At 39.9% G+C, this 22,846-nt stretch overlaps 2 protein-coding genes across 31 annotated transcripts in view; one reads left to right on the top strand and one right to left on the bottom strand.

The window, feature by feature from the left end:
* cast (calpastatin) overlaps window positions 1-14,568 on the top strand; it is a 38,618-nt gene extending 24,050 nt beyond the window's left edge. For 7 of the 30 annotated variants that reach the window (XM_041034981.1, XM_041034975.1, XM_041034977.1 and 4 more), the window contains 33 exons: window positions 1,450-1,575; window positions 1,964-2,074; window positions 2,568-2,699; window positions 3,762-3,806; window positions 3,890-3,991; window positions 4,096-4,176; window positions 4,828-4,866; window positions 5,836-5,922; window positions 6,160-6,231; window positions 6,329-6,454; window positions 6,683-6,784; window positions 6,917-7,021; window positions 7,186-7,302; window positions 7,390-7,503; window positions 7,604-7,720; window positions 8,571-8,672; window positions 8,792-8,896; window positions 9,069-9,185; window positions 9,533-9,646; window positions 9,946-10,059; window positions 10,278-10,361; window positions 10,572-10,676; window positions 10,836-10,952; window positions 11,057-11,170; window positions 11,257-11,364; window positions 11,449-11,553; window positions 11,678-11,770; window positions 12,022-12,066; window positions 12,159-12,296; window positions 12,582-12,668; window positions 12,945-12,974; window positions 13,287-13,393; window positions 13,504-14,568. In XM_041034981.1, the coding sequence (XP_040890915.1) occupies window positions 1,450-1,575; window positions 1,964-2,074; window positions 2,568-2,699; window positions 3,762-3,806; window positions 3,890-3,991; window positions 4,096-4,176; window positions 4,828-4,866; window positions 5,836-5,922; window positions 6,160-6,231; window positions 6,329-6,454; window positions 6,683-6,784; window positions 6,917-7,021; window positions 7,186-7,302; window positions 7,390-7,503; window positions 7,604-7,720; window positions 8,571-8,672; window positions 8,792-8,896; window positions 9,069-9,185; window positions 9,533-9,646; window positions 9,946-10,059; window positions 10,278-10,361; window positions 10,572-10,676; window positions 10,836-10,952; window positions 11,057-11,170; window positions 11,257-11,364; window positions 11,449-11,553; window positions 11,678-11,770; window positions 12,022-12,066; window positions 12,159-12,296; window positions 12,582-12,668; window positions 12,945-12,974; window positions 13,287-13,385 (3,153 nt within the window). In that variant the 3' untranslated portion in view covers window positions 13,386-13,393; window positions 13,504-14,568. The remainder of the gene's footprint in view (window positions 1-1,449; window positions 1,576-1,963; window positions 2,075-2,567; window positions 2,700-3,761; window positions 3,807-3,889; window positions 3,992-4,095; window positions 4,177-4,827; window positions 4,867-5,835; window positions 5,923-6,159; window positions 6,232-6,328; window positions 6,455-6,682; window positions 6,785-6,916; window positions 7,022-7,185; window positions 7,303-7,389; window positions 7,504-7,603; window positions 7,721-8,570; window positions 8,673-8,791; window positions 8,897-9,068; window positions 9,186-9,532; window positions 9,647-9,945; window positions 10,060-10,277; window positions 10,362-10,571; window positions 10,677-10,835; window positions 10,953-11,056; window positions 11,171-11,256; window positions 11,365-11,448; window positions 11,554-11,677; window positions 11,771-12,021; window positions 12,067-12,158; window positions 12,297-12,581; window positions 12,669-12,944; window positions 12,975-13,286; window positions 13,394-13,503) is intronic. The other 23 variants (XM_041034997.1, XM_041034992.1, XM_041034994.1 and 20 more) reach the window with 11 other exon arrangements.
* A 935-nt stretch (window positions 14,569-15,503) lies between these two features.
* Window positions 15,504-18,397, bottom strand: cd8a (CD8a molecule). The gene is made up of 7 exons (XM_041035006.1): window positions 18,263-18,397; window positions 18,051-18,157; window positions 17,579-17,902; window positions 17,387-17,488; window positions 17,149-17,256; window positions 16,834-16,873; window positions 15,504-16,124 (listed from the first exon to the last, which is right to left on the bottom strand). The coding sequence occupies exons 1-7, from the start codon at window positions 18,268-18,270 to the stop codon at window positions 16,073-16,075; spliced, it is 741 nt and encodes a 246-aa protein (XP_040890940.1). The 5' UTR covers window positions 18,271-18,397; the 3' UTR covers window positions 15,504-16,072.
* Between the last annotated feature and the right edge of the window lie 4,449 nt (window positions 18,398-22,846).

Genomic DNA, 22,846 nt, shown 5'->3' with positions numbered 1-22,846 from the left:
AAAACCAATAGTCTCTGAAAAAATATTTTTAACTAGCCCTTGTTATTTGATGACAGTGAGAAAGTACTCCTTTAAAAAAAAAGAAAATATTTAAGACCTTACTGCACATGAAAAAATATCAATAATCGCATGCTTAAGACTATTTAACACCTTATTAAAAGCCAATACACATGTGAAATTAAGAAAATCAAGCTGATCATCTCTACATCTCTACTTTCACTCAGTGTAAATGTTCTGTTAGGCCTACTTTGACATTACTCTGCCTTCTAAAATCCAGGTATTGCTGCCACAGTAAGAATGGCCGATTAATTATAACGTTGGACTCGTTAAACGAACAAGAGGAAGATGTTTGTTTGTTTGTTTTTTAAGTCCGCAAACTAAGTAGAAACAGTATTTGGCAATATATCTCACACATACCTATCCTACATTAACGTTAGCGATAGCTGTTTGAATTTAACGGTAATGTTAGACCTTCCGTGAAGCCCCGTGGCACCTGCATAATTAGCAAACTTAACGTTACTGGGCGACACCTGGCGACGCTTTTGCATTTTATAGTGCAATACATGCGTGCTCATTCAGCTAAAACCTAACTTTAAGCGTTTTAAGCGATGTAAATAGTTACTTACATGTGTTGCGCGTTGTATGTAGCCCTCAAAGAGTCCACACAAATCCGAAAAAAATGGCACTGGTCCGGTTCAGGTGACAACGAGAAAAGGTCTCGTTCTCCTGCTACTGCATGTGACCTGGTCGTGACCTGGTCGTGACCCGGACGTGACGTTTTACTTTGGACATAAACTCTTAAATGGAGTTTTGCACAAACAATTTATTGTGAAGTTCAGTAAAGTCCATTTTATGATAGATAATAATAAGTTACAAAAACATTCACACTTTTTACTTATGTGTAACTAAAATTTAAAATCAAAAAGAAAAGGGAATTAATTTATTGGAGGAAATATACTTTTTAAAATAAATTCCTATAGACAGCATTATTGAAGGACTTTTTTACACTGTATACATCATATTCAGTCACAGGAAGACACGGATATGTATGGTACATTAGTATAGGCAATTTTCTTTTCTCCAAAGAAAAAGATAGATACATTAAAAAAAAAAGGTGGTCAATGTAGAAGTAACAGTCCATGATATCCTGGGTTTTAGTCTCTAGTATCGTCCAAGCTCTAAAATCACCATTTCCTACATTTCCCATCATGCAACCAGCAGCATCATTTCGTTTGACCCTGCCTGCCTGGCACCCACACCTAAAAAAGTCACACTCATCTGTTCCAAAAACGGTGCCCCCAGTTTGTAACTTAGGCTTTGATTCATAAAGTTGTTTCATATGTGCCCAAGTCGAGATGACCCTAATGATGTCACGATGATGTCATGATGATGTCACCAGGGTTATACAGGCTGAGTAGTTCTTCTAATGATGGGTAAACTGCATTGCAGAAGGCATCAACGGGTTCCGCCATGGCTACAAAGCCTGGGGTGGCTGCCACAGGGGGAGCCATAGGAAGTGGCGTTGCGGCGGGAGGAAGTGCTTCAGTTGGGACAGCAGGGAAAGCCAAGCCAGAGGTACACGAACTCTGGATGCCTAAATGAAAGTGGAGGGGGCTTTCGACTGTTTGGTGCGATGTAACATGAATCACCGCTGCTTCTTTTGGTCTCAACACTCAACATGAGGCAGCTCACATTTCTTCACTGGCTTCATCTTCTTTTCATCTTGCACAAATATTTTTTTTAATCTTTTTTTTTTACCTCTTTACCTCCATTTTTACCTCCATATGCACTCTTATCTCTCTGGCTCGGCCGTCCACGCATCTGGATCTGAACACTTGTTGCTTCACATTAATAAGCTCTCATATCGTCACGCTTGGGATGTTTGCTCTTTACAAGCTGTGGAGCTGACTTCATCTATAACGTTCTCATGGCTTTCTTTAAACACATGCTTCTTGGTTTGTAGACTAACACTACGTCGGCAGGTGCTACTGTTATTGACATGTTGTCCGCTGGGGCTACTGTTGTTGACATGACATCAGCAGCTGCGAGGGGCGGTCCTAAAGAGATGCCACAGGTAACGATGTCATGATGCCTGAAGCGCTGGTCGGTGCTTTTTCTTGCTTTAACCTGAATAGCATTTTAACTATAAAAAACAATGTTTTTACAACACTGCTGAGCATTTTCATTTTAGCTTTTAGATTGATTTCATACCAAGTGAATGTAAATCAGTGTAATAAACGTAAACAGAAGATCAAAGTAGAATGTTAGAAAAGGTTCAGTGTGAAAAAGCACCAGCGTTTAAACATGAACTGCTCAATGGTCAGATTAGTCTCAATCCTGAATCCCAGCAGATCTGAATGGAAAAGAACTGATTTGAAATTATTTTTGTATTTTTGGACAACAGATCTGACCAGTGATCATTGTACATTTCCTCCTTTTCTGTTTTCACTAACATGGTTAAAATGCTTTACACATACTATGTCTTTCCAACATGTGTCTGCTTTAGAAGTGCAGTGTATCTGTCGCCCTTGTATTTGTAATAATCACTTTTGGCTACATGTTTGTAGACTGCACCTGTCTCCCAAGTCAAAGCCACAGCTACAGTTCCTTCTCCGGCCGCTGGAGCAGCTGCAGCCGCTGGCACGGCAGCGACCACTTCTGTGGCCAAACCTAAAGAGTCATCCAAAGACACAGCCAAGGTAGACTGGACTGCTACAGGCTTCTCAGACCCTTTAATGCCTCCATGACTGTTTGAGGCTTGCTTCGGTCTTTGCTTTATTTCTTTATTTTTTTTTTTGGAAATCTTATCTGGGTATTTGTCGCAGCCTTTTCCTGAAAACTCTCAGATACTTGCTTTGGACATTTCTCGCTTTGGGAGTTTATTTGAAAACAAATCATCGCTCTGTCCTTCCCTTTCTCCTTCTACCTTCTTCTCTGGAGATGAGATGACAAGTTTCTTGATATTGTACTTGCTCATTGTTCACACTGGTCCACTTGCACCACAAGTACATGAGAAACCTGAGCCGCCCAGAGGATGCACAAGGAGAGGAGAGGCCTACAGTTTATCACTAGTTCTAAACTAATGGCTCACCAGTGATCAAGTTGGTGGAGGCTTTCTTCTGCTGAAATCTGTTCCACGCCACTGTGCCTTTTATTTATTTGGATATATGACTGACTTTGTACCTGCACTTTCCCAAAATTCACTGTATTTTAGCATACCACAGCCACCAACACAGTCAAAGATGATGTGTCTAAAGCTGATCCTGCTAAAACAGTGGCAGCAGCCACGGCTCTGAAGCAGGAGACAGAAGAAGCTAAACTGACCCAAACGAAAGGAGATGAACCTGAAACCAATGGGGATGGAGGCTGTCTGATACTTTTCTCCTCTGTATTTTCTGTAGAATATTAATGGATGTGATTGATTCTCATGGTGCTCACTGTCACTTCTCTGCACTGGACTGGACAGACCACTAAATTTGCTTAGGAGGTGCCTTCGGGGCCTGCAGGGATTTTTCTTTCTTTCGTCGATTTTGGGAAAACGTCTTGGGTTTTAAGAAATGATCAAACCTCACGATTTATTTTCTTCCTGGGGTGAAATTACTATGAGGAAATGAGTTGGTTCAGCCTTGCATACACTGATCTATTAGCAGTTAATCGGAACAGGAGGAACTGCACTATTTTTTAACACGTATATTCCACCATGAAAACAAATTTGTCATGTTTCACATTGAAAGTGTCCTGACTTTGGGTCCGTTTTACAGGTGCAGGTAGAGGTTCCTTCCACAGCAGCTAAAGGAGCCAAAGAGGTAAAGACTTACTAAAGCTGTGTGGGCTAGCTTTGAAAAGCATGTTGCTTGCTTCACTGTGCTGACTTGTAATGCATGCGCAGGCACCAGCGTTGGATCCACTTGATGCCCTGGCCAGCATACTGCCATCGGCTGATCCTGTCACGCCTCCACAGCCTGTATTCACCGGGCCAGAGGTCAAAGAGGTAGAGCATAACCACAGTGTACATGCATGTGTGTGTGTGAGCAGATGCACTGAGCTGAAGCATGGATCTGGTGCAAGTAACCGTGTGTGTTGCATGTGTCACAGCATGGCATCACCTCTGAGAAGGCTCAGAAGTGTGGAGAACGAGACGACACGCTGCCTCCAGGTTACAGATTTAAAGATATGGTTAGTTCTCTCCTCTTCATCACCTCCTCTGATTTACTACCTAGTTTTGTCACACTGCCAGTTGGGCCAGACCGCACGGTCAACTGGTTATCACTGCTATGTAAACTATTCACAGTGAGGTCTGTGGATTACACAGAGCGATCCAAAATTTAAAACATCATCTTTCACTGCTGTGAGATGAACTGGGCTCGGTATCGACCCTCATCATTTTCTATGGTACCAACTGAAATGTGTTTGCAGCTTCAAGCATCAAAAACTGTTAGATGCCGAAAGCTGGGTTCAGCATTTGGTCATATTCATCCTCTGGTAAAGTTTTTGTGGCTTTGCTTGTAATCAGACAACATTTAGCCTAACATTTGAGAAGTTAAAAGTTTTTGTTAAACTAAAGAAATAGTTTAATAGAAAAATATGTTACTTCTCAATTAGTTAAAAAAAACAACAACAACAACAACCCTCAAGCATCATATAAGAAGAGCCCTAGAGCCAGATAACACAAATCAAAGCTATCTGCATGGCCAGATATCAGCAGATCAGACAATGGGCAAATAATTTGAACTGAGCCTTTAAGGCCACATTTGTTGACTCGTTGAATTATTTATACAGCATTTGGATATTTTTCTTTCTGGTCTAAACTTAATCTGTGTTTTCTAGGCTCCAGTTCCTGCAGATGTTAAACCTAAGGAAGTTCCTGTAAGTGAAACCTTTATAACTCGCATCTGGTGAAGTCATAACCTCCTACATTCAGCTCACTTTGCTCCAGATAAAGTTCAGAGAGAGACTCACTCTTTGTTAACTTTTTCCAACATGTGTCAGCAAATGATCAGCCACTCACATTACACACACACACACACACACACACACACACACACATACAGACACATATACAGGAAGCATTGTTGCCACTCTATGATCTGCTGGTTCCTCTAGCGTGGGGAATGTTTCATTGCAGCATCAGTGGGTGTTGTCTGAGCAAAGAGCACAAGACCCACCTTCTCTGTTCGAACTCGTTGGCTCTTGTCCGACCAAACCCAAACACGACCACGTAGATACACACACACACACACACACACACACACACACACACACACACAAACGCACTGATACATCTGTTACACACTTTGATATCCACCCATATGTAGGTTACTATTTACTCACCCTCTAACACACCCACATTTGCATCATAGTCAACTCCCACTTGGTCATCTTGTCTACCAAAAGTCCTCTTTGGTTTTGTGTCTCATGATCTGATCCCACCCAGGCACATCTCCCTCCGGTGTGAGTTTTGTGATTTTAGTTTTTGTGTTTATGGTATTTTTTGCTAAACCAGCATAGTTTTATTTGTCAAATGCATACTTTTAGGGTGTTTATTTGTACTTTATTTGTCTCTATGGAATCTGTGGAAGGGTGTGTCTGTACTTTTCTTTCCGTACTGGTACATGCAGTCTGGCTTCCATAATTTTGCCCCTTTGCCTTTTTGACTTGGTCATACATGCCCTCTAGTGGAGGATCGTGTGGCTGATAGGGAGCAGGATTTGGAGTAATTCCTCTTAAAATCTGCCAGCAAAGGTTATCTTTTAGGTTTTTGTAGAAAAAAAAAAGGATAAGAATAGACTTTGTGTCATAATCTGGTGGTGATGCACGCTCTGTTTTTCCTCTCAGAAACCACTGAGCACAGACGAGGCCCTGAATTCCCTTTCAGCTGGATTCATGACGTCCACTGCTCCAGCTGTACCCAGCAAGCAAGAGGTCAGAGTCTTCAAAGCAAAACTGTAAAGCATGTAGCACTCAGTTGCTTGTCCATCCTCTACCTTTACACTCCATTTACCCTCTTGACAAAAGTCCATATTTAAAATTCCTGTTGTAGATGGTATTAGCTCTGAGTGTACCCTTAAATTCCTCTGTGGAATTGAAGACATATGTTTTTGTAGTTTCAAAAGTTTAACCCATCCCCACCTTCTTTGTTTTTCTACATGAAATATGTAGAACAAAGGTCATGCAGGCATCGTCAGTGCCTCATCTGCTGGCCCTGCTAGCTTTGCACCACCTCCTGTGAAGGTAAAGAAAAAATTCTTCTGGTCTCTGTGATCCCAGTACAGTGGCATCTAACTGAGGAAGCTAAGACTTTCACTGTCTTGTGCCATCTCCGCTGCAGAAAGGTGAAACTACTGCACCAGTTCCCCCTGTGGCTGTGTGTCCTGCTCCTCCTGCTGACAAGAAAGCCAAGATGGAGAAAGATGCTTTCTCTCTGGAGGCTGGACTTCCCTCTGCTCCTGTCACGGTACTTTTCATGCAAGGGTGTCTTGGCTGCTCAGATCCCTGTCTTAGAATGAACAGAAACACTTTGCTGAAAACTTTAGGAGGTGCTGAAAGGTGCTCAAATGCCCCATTTTAACAGACAGTGATACAATTCCACTAAGTGAAATATTTAACTACTTAAAAATGATATTTGCTATTATTATCTTTACTTAATTATATCATCCATTTTATTTCATGTTGGCTGTTGTAGAAATCAGCTGCTCCTCCTGCTGATAAAAAAGCCAAGATGGAGCAAACCGCTTCTGATTTCTCTCTGAAGGCTGGACCGGGCACCAAGCCCAAGACCAATGAGGTGAGATTTATAGGACATGAAGTGGACAAAATACTCTGTGCCACTGTAACAATTTGCTCTTCTTATTTCTGTAATCAAACAACATATAACACATGAGGAGAACATGAATTTCTTCCCCTGTCCTCTCCTCAGGGAGGCTCCATGTCTCTGGATGCTCTCAGTGCTCTTGGCGACACGTTGGCAGCAGACGTACCAAAACCTGAATCCCCCAAACTCAGGCCCGAGGACATCGTCTCGGTAAAAGCACAAACACTGTCTTGTCCTTATGCTGTCTCTCAGACGTTGATGGTTTCTCCAGTGGAGCGTGCAGTGAAGACACATCTCAATGTCCAAGAAAAAACAATTACTGAAAAATTTCCTTTCAGATAGTATCTTATTTCCTCGTCTTTTCTTTTTTATAGGAGGACAAATTCAAGAAGGAGAAGGGTGTGCGTGTTGGAGAGAGGGACGACACACTTCCTCCAGAGTATAGGTTTAAAAAGGAGGATCTTGAAAAACTGCCTGCTCCTAAACCTGAGGTGACGGACAAATTAAAGTATCACTGTGATATAAACACAGTAATAAAAGCGTGATATTGATTGATCCTTCCCTGTCTCCTCCTGCAGCCCACCATGGGCACAGGTGAGGCTCTGGACATTTTGTCTGGAGACTTCATGAGCTCCTCAGCAGCTCCTGCCGTCCAGGCTCCTGTTGTCGCCCCCCCAGCTCCTTCTGTACAGGTACACAGTTGACCTATAGCTGCTTGCAACAGACAAAAAAAAAAATAACACAAGCAACGACACAGTATCTAATATTTCATCTCTCCGTTGATTGTTGTAGAAAGCCCCAGTGGTTCCCCCTGTGGCTGTGTGTCCTCCTGCTGATAAGAAACCCAAGACGGAGAAAGTCTCGGGTGATTTCTCTCTGGAAGCTGGACTTTCAGCTTCTACTGCCAAGGTACAATACAACAAGCTCACACCTCCTCTTTTGTTGAATCTACAGCAGTGTGGATAAGTTTTAAGTTCTGCTGTCGGTGGAACAATTTCTAACTAAACGATTAAAGGATAACAATATTTTTGTAACAGGTATAAAAAGCATCTGATTTTTAGCTGAATATTTGAATCTGTTTGACACAATTTGAAACTCACTCTTTCACCCTTTACAGTGTTAGCATGATTTCTAGTGTTCATCGAGGATGAACATCCATAAATCCATCCACAAAGCTTTTCATAGAAAAAATTGCCCCTTAAACCTCAGATCTTGCCTGTCGAAATGATCAGATTCAGACTTTTTCTTCTGTACACAGGTGACTGTTGTCTGTACAGGAAGTGCTACCTGCCAGAACAGAATGACTTTCTATGAAGCAGATTTGCCCACATGTAAACAAATAGGCTGTAGGCTGAAAATAAAGCTCTAAGTAGTTAATTTAATTTGAACATTCGGACATTCAGAGCTCTTGTTCATTGCAGTAATCTTTTGCACAGAAAATTAAGCAGTCTAGATGAGTTCTAACAGCTTTCACTGTAGGCCCACCTGGTCCCAGTATAAACTTGCAGATACAAATACAGATGTTTCTATGGAATACACAAATTAAGCTACAGATGTTAGACTCGTGTCCCACCCCAGAGTTTTTCATTTCAATTCTAACCATCAACCGATTACAAGAAATGACACTACTTAGAAAATACTGATATTGTAAGTTATGTCAAAGATTTGTGCTGCAGTAAAAAGAGGTTGTATAAACATATAATCAACTCAATTAAGTTATTACTATGACGTTTAATGCCAGCTGTGTTGTCTGTCGTAGAAAGTTGAATCCTCTGCAGTTCCCCCTGCTGAGAAGAAGGGCAAAGCAGAGAAAGCTGCTGCTAAAAAAGACACCACTGAGGCCAAGCCCAAGACTGAGCAGGTGAGATACAGATTTACAGAATCTTTTTCTCCATGTTGCCTTGGAGAGACATTTTATTTCCAGGTAAACTAGAAAGGTATGATATATCAATAGAGCACAATCTCCTGCTCTCTCCTCAGGGAGGCTCCATGTCTCTGGATGCTCTCAGCGCTCTCGGTGGCACGTTGCCAGCAGATGCACCAAAACCCGAATCCCCCAAACTCAGGCCTGAGGACATTGTCTCGGTATGGGACACACAATCTCTCACCAATATATAAACAGCCTATCAAATTGTCCTCTCACTGGCACAGAAAACCTCCTGATGTTGGCGGATCAGTTGCATTTGTGTTTCAACTCCTCACAGAATTGTTTTCTTACCAGTTGATGCCTTATTTCCTCCTGTTTTCTTTTTTATAGGAGGACAAAGCTAAGAAGGAGAAGGGTGTGCGTGTAGGAGAGAGGGACGACACACTTCCTCCAGAGTACAGGTTTAAAAAGGAGGAACTTGAAAAGCTGCCTGCTCCTAAACCTGAGGTGAGACTCTGACAAATTCATTTATAAGCAACATAAGCTGCTTTTTATGATTAGAGGATGAGCTTGATGATGAAGTTGCAGGTTGGTTTTTAAGCTCTCCTTCATATGATATTTCTGGGGAAAAAAAATCTACCTTATTTGTATTAACGGGGCAAAGACCTTATACATATTCCATTTTAAAACAGCTAAAACTGTGTCTCATGAACATATAATATTCACAGTTCTCGTCAAGGCTCTTTAAATTATATTTTATGGTGCTGAGCTCTTACAGATTATGTACAAAAGTGAACTAAACAGATCAATAGATGCATGATATTGACTGAATCTTTCCTTGTCTCGTCCTGCAGCCCACCATGGGCACGGGTGAGGCTCTGGACATTTTGTCTGGAGACTTCATGAGCTCCTCAGCAGCTCCTGCAGTCCAGGCTCCTGGTGTCACCCCCTCAGCTCCTCCTGCACAGGTACACAGTCACTCTGTTATTTATATTGTTACCTGAAGCCAGAATCAGGGTGATATGCAGATAAATTTTTCCAACAGAGATATGCCCCTGGACAGAGCCAGGCTACCTGTTGCCTCCTTTTTCTTGTCTTTACATGCACTAGGCTAAGCTAGCTGTCTATTAGCTTTATAACTTTAGCTTGATATTTAATGTACAGTTAATTTCAAGACTGTGTTTAAATAGAGATGCTTTTTTAAAAATTTCCTTATGACAGTGTAATCTATGTGTTATCAATAACAGCTCTTGTCCCTGTTTTCCAGACCAAGGTAGAGGATTTGTCAGCTTTGGATGTACTTTCTGGAGATTTTGTGGCTCCAGCTAAAGCTTCTGGAGTTCAGGCACCTGTCCCTCCATCTAGCAAGAAGGCACCAGAGGTAAAGCTATAGCTGTGGATGTGTGTGTTTGTGTGTTTGCATATCTGTGAACTATTTCGTCCTTCTATAGTACTGTATATGTCTCCTTTAAAGTTAACAAACTGAATGGAAAGAATTCTGTTTCTGCTTTTATCTATGTGTGCCTGTCCTTGCGTCCTGTAGCACCCCATGTCTTTTTTAGTCTACATGTCCCACAGCATGTCCCTGTGTCTATGCAGAGAACAGTTTGTCCTCTGGAGCAGCCCTGCCCAATGGATGTTATTCCCGCACAGCCACAACACGGAAAACCCAAGATTGAGAAGGTAACTGTGAAGATACAAGTGACTTTCTGCCTGAAATGCTTTGTTTTTACTTTTTACAATCACAGTTTCTAATAGAATAACTTTTTTTTGGTTTTGTATTGTCTTTCTATTTGTTTAACTTTACTACTACTTTACAATTTTTTTTAGACTAGCCTGAGTTGACTATCAGAACTGACACAGATAAATTACAATCGCCTGCTCTCTCCTCAGGGAGGCTCCATGTCTCTGGATGCTCTCAGTGCTCTTGGCGACACGTTGGCAGCAGACGTACCAAAACCTGAATCCCCCAAACTCAGACCCGAGGACATTGTCTCGGTATGGAACACACAATCTCTCACCAACATGCACACACCTTATGAAATTATTTTAGAGAGTCATGGTGGCATGATGCTTTTCTTTTGTTCATTTCTGTTTCCGAGTTTGGGACCAAAAAATGGATTCTGAAAATTTTCTTTTTCTTTTCCCTTTTCATAGGAGGACAAACTCAAGAAGGAAAAGGGTGTGCGTGTAGGAGAGAGGGACGACACACTTCCTCCAGAGTACAGGTTTAATAAGGAGGAACTCAAAAAACTGCCTGCTCCTAAACCTGAGGTGAGACTCTGTTCCATATTAAAACTGCTAAAACAGTGTTTCATGAACATATAATAATCACAGATTCTCATAATTTTCTTTCCTCCATGTCCCTCCTCCCTCAGCCCACCATGGGCACTGGTGAGGCTCTGGACATTTTGTCTGGAGACTTCATGAGCTCCTCAGCAGCTCCTGCCGTCCAGGCTCCTGTTGTCGCCCCCTCAGCTCCTCCTGCACAGGTACACTATTGATTTGAAGAAGTAATAATAGTAAAACAATTCCTGCCTACACAGACTTTATACATTTCATTGTGTCTCTCCCTCAGCCCTCTGCAGACTTTGCTCTGGATGCCTTGGCCGGAGACTTTGTTGCCTCCACCGCTGCTCCGACAGTGAAGTCTGCTGCTCCGGTTCCCACAGGAACCGAATCGCAGGTAAACACACAAGCACACAAGGCCTTTTCAGCTACTTAGTCTTTAAAACCCTGCAGTTACATCAGAATCTTTCTTTTTTTTCAGCTGGGAGCAGGAGCAGACAGTGCCCTGGATGTTCTGTCAGACACCCTGAAGGATATCGCACCCGCCCCTCAGCCCGCCCCAGTTCCTGCAAAAGACATTGTCAAGGTAGCCACTGTGCTTGGCCATGCATGGCCTGCATGGGAGAGAATATTTTCAATTTCAGAGCGTTCCTCAGAAGATAAAGTCTGCCGGTCACTCCAGCTGTCCTGATTTGTTTTGGTTGTTGCAGGAGAAGAAGGTTGTTGAGGAGAAGCTGATTAAAATGGGAGAGAGAGACGACACGCTGCCACCAGAGTATCAACCTACTGCAGAAGATCTTAAAGTAAACTGACCTCTGCATTTATACATTATGAAGACTGTGTGCTTTATTATTGAAACCTAACAGATAGAGATGTTTCCTGCCACTGTATGACTTTTATTCTTTTTTTTATTGTTCTGCACAGATACAATTGTAAAACACAAATTAAGGTGTGAAGATGTTAACTTAAATGTTTACTGGGATATGCTCATTTACAGTATGTAGATCATTATTGTTTTACTGTGTGTCTAATGTACATCCATTTCATCTTAAAGAAAATGAAAGAAGCAAAGACAAAAGCAGCTGCAGCACCCAAGGAGGTAAGGCCATCACAGAACAGAATAATGGCAAAATGATAAAAAGATAGAATGTGCAGGCGGGATTTAATTTCCTGTCTACTTCGACCCCGTAGAAGACCATGGATGATAAGACAGCCTTGGACCTGCTGTCCAGTGATTTCTCTGCTGCGCCCAAGCCTGCAGCACCAGTCACATCATCTGCAGACACAACAAAGCTGGAACCTCCTGTGCTGGACTCAGAGCCCTTGAAGGTATCACAGAAAATAAACTGCAACAATTACCTTTCTACCTCGTCCTTATACAACACGTGGTGCCGTTTGTACACTGGAATATGTTGTTAGCTTCCAGCGCTGGGGTTTTAAGAACAGCAGGGTTTAATAGTTTTTGCATATAATTAGCATTTGAAAGCAAGTTGGAAATTTGTTTATAGAAAAATGTTTTTAACCTAAACTACTGTGGGTTGTTGCATTTAGTACATGAAGTGATTATGAGCTGATCATGTTTGATACCTTTGTTGATCTGTTTTTTTCTCCTAGCCAATGCCTGGCCCTGTTCTGGACTCCATGGCCAGCACCCTGCTCCCAGACGTCCCAGAGTTCAAATCCAAAACAGACAAACCAAAGGTAAAAAGAACATCAGTGTGAGATCAGGATGGAAGATTGCTCCATCAGTTCACATCATTTATTACTCTTTAGTAACTGAAGACCACTTAATAAATCTACTACTGACTAATATCAGTTCATAAGTACAGTATGTTACTGATGTTAGACACTTCCAGTTATCATTGTTACATGGCGCCCTCTATGGGCTGTTTACTAGCATTTACTGTGTCAGTGGTCGCCGCCTCCTGGAGCAATGTGAAGCTGATGAGCTTAACCGAGGTGTTGACTTTGTTACAGGGCAAGAGCAAGTCAAAGTCAAAGTCAAAAGTAAGCAAACTGTCTGCTGCATGAAGACCAGAATTAAGCTGGATATGCACCATTATGGACAAAATCAACCTGTGCACTTATAATTAATAACATTCCAGTCCAAAAAAAACAAAACAAAACAATCAGTGGAGTCTATCTGCTCCTGCTGCCTGCACACAGCTGCATGTGATGCACTCTCCTCTTTCTGCTTTGCTTATGTTCATTTCCCCAAATAATTTCATTAAATCTATGCAATTGTTGCATGCAAAGGTGCAACGTCTTCTTTTTCCTGCCACGTATTTTTTTTTTAAATATTATAACCTTATGTTTCAGAAACACCACGCAGAGGAGCCGTCTGCCACTGACCAGCTATCAGCTCAGCTAAGCTCAGACGTTGTACCAACATCTGCAAAGCAGGGAGGCAAGAGCTAGAGCACTAGGTAAGGTTTGTTCTCATCCTTTACACAATTTTACCCGATAAACGATGTAACACGCCAAACAGGGTGAGGAGTAATTCACTGACAGCTGAATGTGTCACGTGTTGTTGCAGGTTGTCGGTGCAATTTGTCTGCAAGGCCACAGGGATGCATCAGTGAGGGAGCAGCTGGATCATGATTATATTTTTCTAAATCGTCAAGAATGTATACTGGATGAAAGACAAGCCTAAATGTACCCATAACACTTGCTCACCACACACACACACACACACACACGCGCACACACACACACACACGCACACGCACACACACACACACGCACACGCACACACACACATCTGCGTGCAGCACCTTTCTTGTTCGGTTTCATATGTATTCAAGGATGAAGAGCTTTTGTTTTTTGTCTTTGGAAGAAATGAAAAGAAGACTTTTTAAAACAAGGTGGATGTAAAGAATGAGTGATGAACAGACAAAGCAAGGAGGGAAACTGTGGGGGAAGAGAAGAGTTTAAGACACGTAAAAAAAAAACAAAAAAACAAACAAATCATTTTGCTGGTCGCTTTGTTGAGCGCGTTGCAGGAAGGAAGGTGTTGCCCGTCAGAGTCCTGTACATCATGTACACCTCAGCTGACAGTTTCTGTTTTGTCAATGATACACTGCACCGCTGGTTTTTTTTTAAACCTGGTGATATTGTGACTTTGGTTGTGGGGGTGGTGACTGTCAGCTTGTGTGGGAGTAGTACGGAGTGGAGTGTATAGTATCGGGATGTTTGTGCAATCTTGATGTACACAGAAAAGCCAATTCTTTTTTTACCCCGATGTGGTCAGATGCCATTAAGACACTAGTGTACAGCTTAGTTTGCCTATATTTTGGACAACACATAGTTTACAATGCTAATAAATATGTGGAGGATTTTCAGGAGGTGTTCTGCTTAATTCTGTATCTGAGAGCTTCTTGCGAATGCCTTTTACTTTCTGTAGAGAAATATTTGTCAAAAGAAGGGTCTGTTTTTTATTTTCTTGGCCTTGTAGTAAAAAACAAACAAACAAACAAACAAAAAGATTACTCTGCGTCCAGAAGTGCACTTAGTGACCCGAGGTAGTTACAAGCTTTGTAAACTGCCATTTTGTATACTGTAAAAAAAAAAAAAAAAAAAAAAAGATTTTTGTTCTATATAATACAACACTGTATAATTTACAAAGGGCTTTCAACTGTAAAGTCACTATAATTTCCCCAAGGGTATTTTTTCTTCACGTCAAAGGTTTTGTGTGGGTGTGAGTCAAAAGATGTGAGAGATATTTTAGATGTGGGAATACTAATGAAATAAATGTACAAATTAGAATGGTGTTATGCGAGAGTCTGGTTTCTCCAATTTGTGCCTTAAATAAGAAATTAAAGTGAACAGTTGTTAAAAAAAAAAAATAAAAAAACAACTAAAATTCAATATCGAATCAACAAACACTGTTTTCTTACAGGTGCAAGGGAAATGTGTATGTGTCAAACTGAACGGGAAGAGAATCGCCTCTGAAAGTATTTCTTCTCTCGACTTAGTGGTTTTTCACTCTGCGTACTGTCATAGCAGCCCACTTCCTTTTGACTTCGGGGGGCTTACAACAAACCAAATGTCTTTAGCTCAAACTTTATATATTTGTTCCAAGACCCTGAATGACTGATGGGAATGCAAATGAGTGGGTTTGATGTGTAAAAAAAAAATTAATCAATAAATAAATAAGAAACCTAAATAAAGACTAATACAATTTGTTGCAGTCAACAAAGAATGTTTGTCTGAGTGGTATTGCATTTTATTTTTTATTTATGTAGTTATTTTTATAATATTTCAAGTCACAGAAATTTGGACTGTGAGATTTCTCTAAAATACTATACATCCATTTTTAAAAAAGTAAAATACTATATATATATATATTTAATGTGTGTTCCTCATTACTTTGAAACCCATTTGAAATCTAGAGCTATGAGAAATGGTACTTTGGAGGAAAAAAAACTAAGCATAGCTTAACTAATTCAAATTTTAAAAAAGGATCTAAGCCTCTAAAACTTTCAACATTTCAAGTCAGCCTCCTGCTGGAAATACCAAGCAAAGCAAATCATTTTCTTAACGGTTATTTAATTTTTTGAAGGCTCAAGGCAAATTAAATCATTAAACCAGAGGACAGTACAGTGATTGTCAAAAATCAATGGAGGGAGACTATGCTGAAAAAGTAAAGTAAAAACTGGGTTTCAAACAAAGTCACACAAAGGCAAAAATTAATTATATACAATTGCTTCACAATATTTTAATAAGAAATGAACGAATCAGAGTTCTGAATTCTTGGATTCTATTTACGGGCCATTACTTGTTTCTGTATTTATGAAGCTTCATGACGATTGGATAAATATACATTTCATACCATGTTATTTCATTAAAAGAGTTCAGTCTGAATGCGACAGAGCCGCATTATCAGCTGTCAAAGCTCACTGCAGTATTTGATGCGTTTAATACCTGAACCACTTTAAACACCTTTTGTATTTTCTGTCAGACACAGTGAGAACGTTTTAACTTGCCGACAAATTATTCACCATGAAATGATCATGAAACTGTAAATGAGATGAAGAATTATTTCTGCAGCAATAACACAAATAATTGCAGTTGAAAGAAATGCCAGTGAAATTGCACCATTCAGATTACATGTGTCTGCTGGTCATCATTTGTTTCTCAGGAGCCATCGTCCGCTTCCTATTCGAGATAAAGAAAAGCATTTAGAAATAATAACAATGAACAGCTTATTTCAGTGACGCAGTTGTGTGATAAGGGAAACTGGGCCGTAGCTACTGCTGAGTACAGTGAGATCAGATTTCTTTGTATGTTATTTGGAAATTTCTGGGATTTTGTAACTGGGAAAAATTATGTTCTACAGTAAAATAACAAACAAAAAAACATGGTAGGTATTTTGAAACGTTTAAATTTTATAGCATATGACAATATCTTCAACAAATGCATAAAATATTAACTTTCTCTGCCAATACTGTATTCCTGGCTGCATAGAAAAGACTTTGAAACAGCATGAAGACCTTCACGTTGGGAAATTTTACAATCTGAATAATCTTCTACGAAGATTACAGGAAAGAACTATGTACTAATTACAGAGAAAATAGAAACAAGGTTCTAACAGTCATTTGAGTAACAGTTTGTTGAAATAACTTAAAATAACTGCCCTATTTAATTAATGCTTGTTAACAAATATCACTGAACATCTAAGTCAGTGAGTAAATATGAAAAAAAGAAAACAATAATTACAAAAGAAATTAGAGACTTTCATTGTGATATCTGGGATAGGATAGGTGGACTTGAACTAATGACCTCTGTATTTCTAAAATCCTGGCTAAGGTCCTTAGTTTAAAGTCAATATTAGATTTTTTAAAAAAAAGATAAATGAAAAACTTACTTTCTTTTGTTATGGTGTGGGCACCTCCGTGTCCTTACATCTGTGAATCAAAAGTGTGATTAAAAACTGTGCAAATCATTGCAAACATAGTACAGTAAAATTAACCAAGTTTAAATCAAGAAAAGCTGAAAAAAAAAATAGAAACAAAAACAAACTGAAATTTTCAGGGAGAAAATTTAGAATTTAAACAACAAATTTCAGCTTTCCAAAGCACAGACATTTATTGACTGCTTATTAAACATCTTTCAAGAAAATAACATGCAACTGGGTAGATGAGGGCTTTACTTTCAGGTTTAAGGTATCAGATGAACTTACGATTGCAGTACACAATAGTGATGATGAGGAGCAGAAGAAGAAGGCCACAGCCACCAGCCAGTGGGCCCAGAATCGTTAGAGAGCAAAGCGTGGAAAGACTGGCTTCCCCTACAAAACATGTGCTCATTTACCACTTGTTTTTTTTTTTTCTTTTTTCTACAAAGGATTGTAACTTCAAATCACATAGTAAGAAGTGATGTGTTAATGTTTTAATGCACTGTTAACTGTCAACATTTACCATTCTTATTGGTGTAGGAACAAACACAGGCGGTGGTAGTTGTGGGTAGATTTTGTTTGGCGTTGGTGATCAGTGGTGCTCTTGTTGTGACTTTAACTTTTTCTTGAGAAAGAGGAAAGATATGATGGGAAGTGTTGCTGAAAAGCATCCATCATGTCAGAAAAAGACCACACTCAGTAAAACAAAACTCACCTCCAGTCAGTCGGGTTACCTTGCCAAATTTCAGTGTGTTACTCTGAATGCTTGCACAGCCATAGACGCCGCTGTCCTGAGCTTTTTTGAAGGATTTCAGTGTTAGGATATGTTGTTTTATCTTTGTGGCACTGAAGGCTTGCGGGAGGGGAATACTGGGTGTCTTTAATGTGCCATCTCTGCTAAAAGAGGCAATGAATTCCATTCCTGAATTGTCCTGAACTCGAAACCACATGACCATGCTGAACGGGTCAGCAGGCTGGCAATGGATCTCAACTGGCTCCCCGTCTCTTACTGTTCTGTCACCAGTGCCTGAAGTCATTTCTAAAAGACGTGACAAAATGGGAACATTAATATAAATCGCCTCTCTGTTTTCAGGTATCCAAAAGCAAAAGACTGAGAAAAAGACATTTTAAAGCTGTCACAAGGTAGTAAATAGATTTATCAGAAAAAAAAAATTGGTTAAACTTACTTTGATAAAACAGTAGAATCACCAGAACCTGAATCCATTTCTGGTCCATTTTAATCTCGCAGACAACAATAGCTACTAAACAGGTTCTTTGTGGTGCTTGCTGGAACCTGCCAAGAGATAATTCAGTGAGATATCAAACCACGCCCCACCTGTAACCTTCTTCTCTGCTGTGTCAAATGGGATCATTGCAGCAGAGTGTTGCAGAGACCTACTGCAACATGGTCGTGGTCTGCGAGATGTTTTGAAGTGGAGCCCACCGATCTGCGCTGTTACTCCTCTGCCTCTGGTTTGAAGCATTGAACAGCCCTACTTCATCAACAAGCTACTGACACACAAATGCAATGCTGCACAGAATGTAGGCTGAAAGGGACGAGGTAGGAAGTGTAAAAAAACAGCTCACAGAGCAAGCGTTATCAAGTCTTTGTAGCAGCTCACTTTAGGCAAAACACCACACTGTTTCTGTAAAAATCAAATGGTGGATTTTAAGAAGTAGAAACTCGTCTTAATATTAAAATGTATGTTAAAAAAAAAACTGCTGAAGTATCTTCAAACAAGAATCTGACCTAGGCTTGACCTTGACCTTTGACCTCCAAAATTACTTTGATGATCTTCCTGGTGAAACACACATATATGAAACATAATGTATATTGTATTAGTCTCTGTTAGTATAAGCCCATAATACATTTTATTTTGTACCTTTATTTACGTGTTATTTATTATGTGTTACAGTTTGTGGCGGTGCTTTACAGGCAGTATTTTGAAGATTTGTTTTGTTGAGATCGTTCTTATGGTGATTATATCACACCGATGGACTTCACTGAAATAAAGCTGTTAAATTAAAGCATCACCTATGATATAAATAACATCATCATAACATAACTATACCATCACATATGATTTAAAACATGACAATGTCACACTAATTTTAAAAAAAAAGTTTCCTCTATGTTGCACAGCTACCCATTTCAACTGCCCAATGCAATACTGTTTATATCAAGGATTAGATCACAGCAGCCAGGGGAAACCTTTAACCACTAGATGGCAGCAGAAGCAGGATTTATAGGTCTTTCATTGTATAAATAGCAAATCAGTGACTCATAAGTCACAGAACTGCTGCTGCTCTCCTCTGCCAACACAGAAACTTTAATGTGTTTTGCATTACTGGCCATCGTCCCAATCAGTGATGCACACAGTAGGAGTTTTACGTCTGACAGCTGAAAAAAAAGAAGAAAAAAGAAAACCAGAGCTGATGGAAAACACCTGCTGTGACATCAATAGTTGGGGTGTGGCTAGAGACAGAGAGCAGAGCTGCAGCCTTTTGACGTCTCAGTTTTTTTCGGTGATCATCTTCTTACAGTGGGAGAGGTCACAATGTCAAATGGCCCTCAAACCCATTATTATTTATTGGAAATGAAACCACTTTGACTTGGACTTACATTATATAAGATGTAATGTAAAAACTACATTAGGTTACACAACTGTGTTCAGATAACTGGCTGTTTAAACCTTGTCTGAGAGCTTGTGTTGTGTTGAATTAAGTAAAAATGTTAACAAGGCTTATGTATCTATTATGACCCAAGTTGTAAGGCAGTATTTTCCATTAACAACAACGCTTCGAGGACAGAGCAACAATTAAGCATAATGTCACCTGTCACTTGATGTGAAAGCCGGTCTAACAGTTGTAGGGAAATGAAACCCCCTTCTGATGAACTGAGGGGAGCTACAGCAGCTATGGCGTAACTCAGAGCCCGTCTTATTTCCTGTTCAGTGATGGAAAGTAATGCACCGATTTAGTAATGGGCAACAATTGCTGACATTTGACTCTCTTGTGGGCGATTTATCTGTTCCATTGGTGGGTGGAGATAGGCAGTGAGAAACAAACAGAGAGGGAGAATTAAATTACAGACAGGGAGAGATAATATTGTGTCTTATCAACCTGTGATGTGTAACTTTTTTTTAAATTTTAACCCTGTAAATGCAGATGCTTTATGGTTAACTTTGATGTTAAATTACCTTGACATTTGTTGCAAATGAAACCATGATGGAAACCATGTTGGCTTCAGGTTTTGCGTCGTTTTCAGTAAGCAGGGGATTCTGTTGATGCTCTGTCTGAGAGGGAAGACCCAGTCAAAATGATCTCAGTTTGCCCACTTCACCTTTCCATACTTCTGTTTCAGGGTTGAGTCAGTCACAAAGACACCTGCTGCATGGGCTTCCCTGTCTTAGTCACACAGGGGGGTATCCAACCTGAAACCTGAATGTGTGTGTGTATCTATGTGTGTGTGTGTGCATGTAGTGGGTGACCAGGGAAAGCCAGTGAGAGAGCACCCTGTACTGCAGCGCTGCTTAGCTTGACATTCAAATGCAGTCAGAAAAGACATCCTTATATTCTGAAAATAGCTGCACGCTCAACATCAGTAAATGAACATCAATGCTCCTTCATCAGTCCTTCACCTGTTTGCTCACGTGTCACCGCTCTGTTTGCTGTATATGACGTTGTGAAAAGGAAGCCAATATCAACAAGAAGAGTAAGTAGAAATGGAGAGCTCCAAAATGGAGGAATTGAACGCACGCAGATGTCTGTACACATGTATGTGCTTGTTCATCATTTCTTATGTTACCAGGACTTCCTGTTAGGATCATATGTGTGGGTTTGGAAATTGATTTCTGTATTTAAATCTTAACTTTTTGGCTTTTGACAAGACAGCTGACACTGTTTTGATGAATTGGGGGTTTTTTATGGTTAATGTACAAAATGTGACATGGAATAGATGAACAAAATTCACTGTTACATAATGAATGTACTGGGTGCTCATCCAGTGGACTCTCTCGTGTTCAGTTTAAGACTTTGATTGTTAAATTAGACAGATTAAACGTATGGTCACATCTGACCTTTAGAAAGCTACAACTCTTACAGTATCCTGCGAATATAGCTTAAGTCAGCTGATCCTGTAAAGTGTGAGTTGGCATATTACACATGTCACATGGTATTTGTAAGATACAACTTCAGCACTTTACATTTACATATTTGAAATCAGACATTTTACCATTCATGACTGACTTAATATTACGATTGTGTGAATTCTTTTGTATAATTTAAACATAATGTAAAATTGTTGTAGTTTACTGATCAGTGATGTAGGGCATGCTTGTATGTCTTTGACATGTATTATTCATTCTCATGAACACATATGAACCATCTCATGCAAAAAAAAAGTCAGAACTGGCATATGTAATGTACAATGTCGTTACATGCAATCATACTTCGGTTCAACATCTTCCACATATTGTTTTGTTTGTTTGACTGTATTCAGTTGAAATTGAGACAGAAATTAAAGTTACAAGGTATATTTGGAGAAACTATACAATTTATAGCTGACAAGAATCTGATTTGTGTAAGGTGTATTGATTACATTACATTTAAACACTAAGATAACTATATATTAGAGTTTCTCTCTGAAGCTTTATAATTTAATCTGACAATCATACTTGACATATAGTAGGTAGTGACAGCAAAAAAAAAAAAGAACAGCAGTTAGTTGTAACTATCAAAGCAAGATGCAGGATACAATACACACAAATGGTCGACAAAATATATTGTGTAGTTTATCATCTTCACATCTTCACTCTTTGTTTTAAATATACAAACATTATCTGTCATAGGAAACCAGCTGAGGTAAATCCTCTGCATTAGACATCCTCCAAATCTACAGCTGCCATCAGCATTCATTCATGTTTCCTGGAACTGATAGACGTGAATAAATTTCCTGAAACAGCTACAAAGAATGATAATAATATACTGTACACGCAGTTACTTGTTCATCATGTACACCTAGCTAAAACTACAGCTGTCTAATAAAACAGCCCTGTGTTAAATCCTCCCTTTGTGAAGTTTATAATATTCAGTTTTCTTGAAAGTGTTCAACGTTGTCATCTTTTTGGAGGATGTCTTTTGTGGTGCTGGTGAACTGTATGGTGCAACACTGAGAGGTGTTCTTATTAAACTGGCAGCTGAATGTAATCTTAGTCTGCTTTGCTTTGATTATAAATGTAATACAGAACAAAGGCAACAGTATGAAATACCGAAGAAAGCTGATGCAGCAGGTTTGATTTTTTTTTTCCTGTATTCACAGGAATTTATCAAACGTGTTCCCGCACTGTCCTTTAAATTTATTATAAAATAATCTGATGAATTAATAAATAAACACCCCTGCCCCACCTTCACACAAACACAGACCCACACACACATGCATCGTTAATTAAGATGTACACTGCATTCAAAGAAGTGTATTGTATTGTGTTGCATCCGATTAAACACACTGCGATAAGAAGTTGTCTTAAAGTTTTCATAAAAGTTATTTTTTCTCCTAAGAGTATTTTCATTTCAACACTGTAACGCTCTTTCTTTCTGTCTTTCTCTCTCACTGTCTCTGTCACTGCTTGTGGTTCGCTCTGTGGTATTTTTGCGGTCTTTTTGTTTCAGACTAGATGAAGAGCTCAAAGCTGAGCGAAGCGATAGTATCTCAGCGAAGACGGTTCTGTCTCTCCTCTTTCTCCAGCACACAGGAAAGGGTCGCGCACACTCCCTGAGACCTGAAAAACCATCAACTCAGTTGTTTCTTTGCACCCCTCAATCGCACAGGTGTGCATGCGTGTTGCCTGCGTGTGTGTGAGATCAGCTTATCAGCTTTAGAGAGAGAGAGAGAGAGACAGCAAGAGATGCACACTTTGCCATAAAATGACTTTGGAATTTAAGATTGTAACTATAAAGCTTGTTGCCACATACTGGAGGTAGT

This window comes from Toxotes jaculatrix, chromosome 3, assembly GCF_017976425.1.
Source record: "Toxotes jaculatrix isolate fToxJac2 chromosome 3, fToxJac2.pri, whole genome shotgun sequence".
Classification (NCBI taxonomy): Eukaryota; Metazoa; Chordata; class Actinopteri; family Toxotidae; genus Toxotes; species Toxotes jaculatrix.
This window is presented reverse-complemented; position numbering and strand designations above follow the sequence as displayed.

What these genes read in the sequence shown, in the direction of transcription:
- cd8a (XM_041035006.1), bottom strand. An exon ending in GGTAACCCGACTGACTGGAG is followed by an intron (nt 17,489 to 17,578) that starts GTGAGTTTTGTT and finishes CTCTTTCTCAAG; the next exon opens with AAAAAGTTAAAGTCACAACA. An exon ending in CCACACCATAACAAAAGAAA is followed by an intron (nt 16,125 to 16,833) that starts GTAAGTTTTTCA and finishes TATCTCGAATAG; the next exon opens with GAAGCGGACGATGGCTCCTG.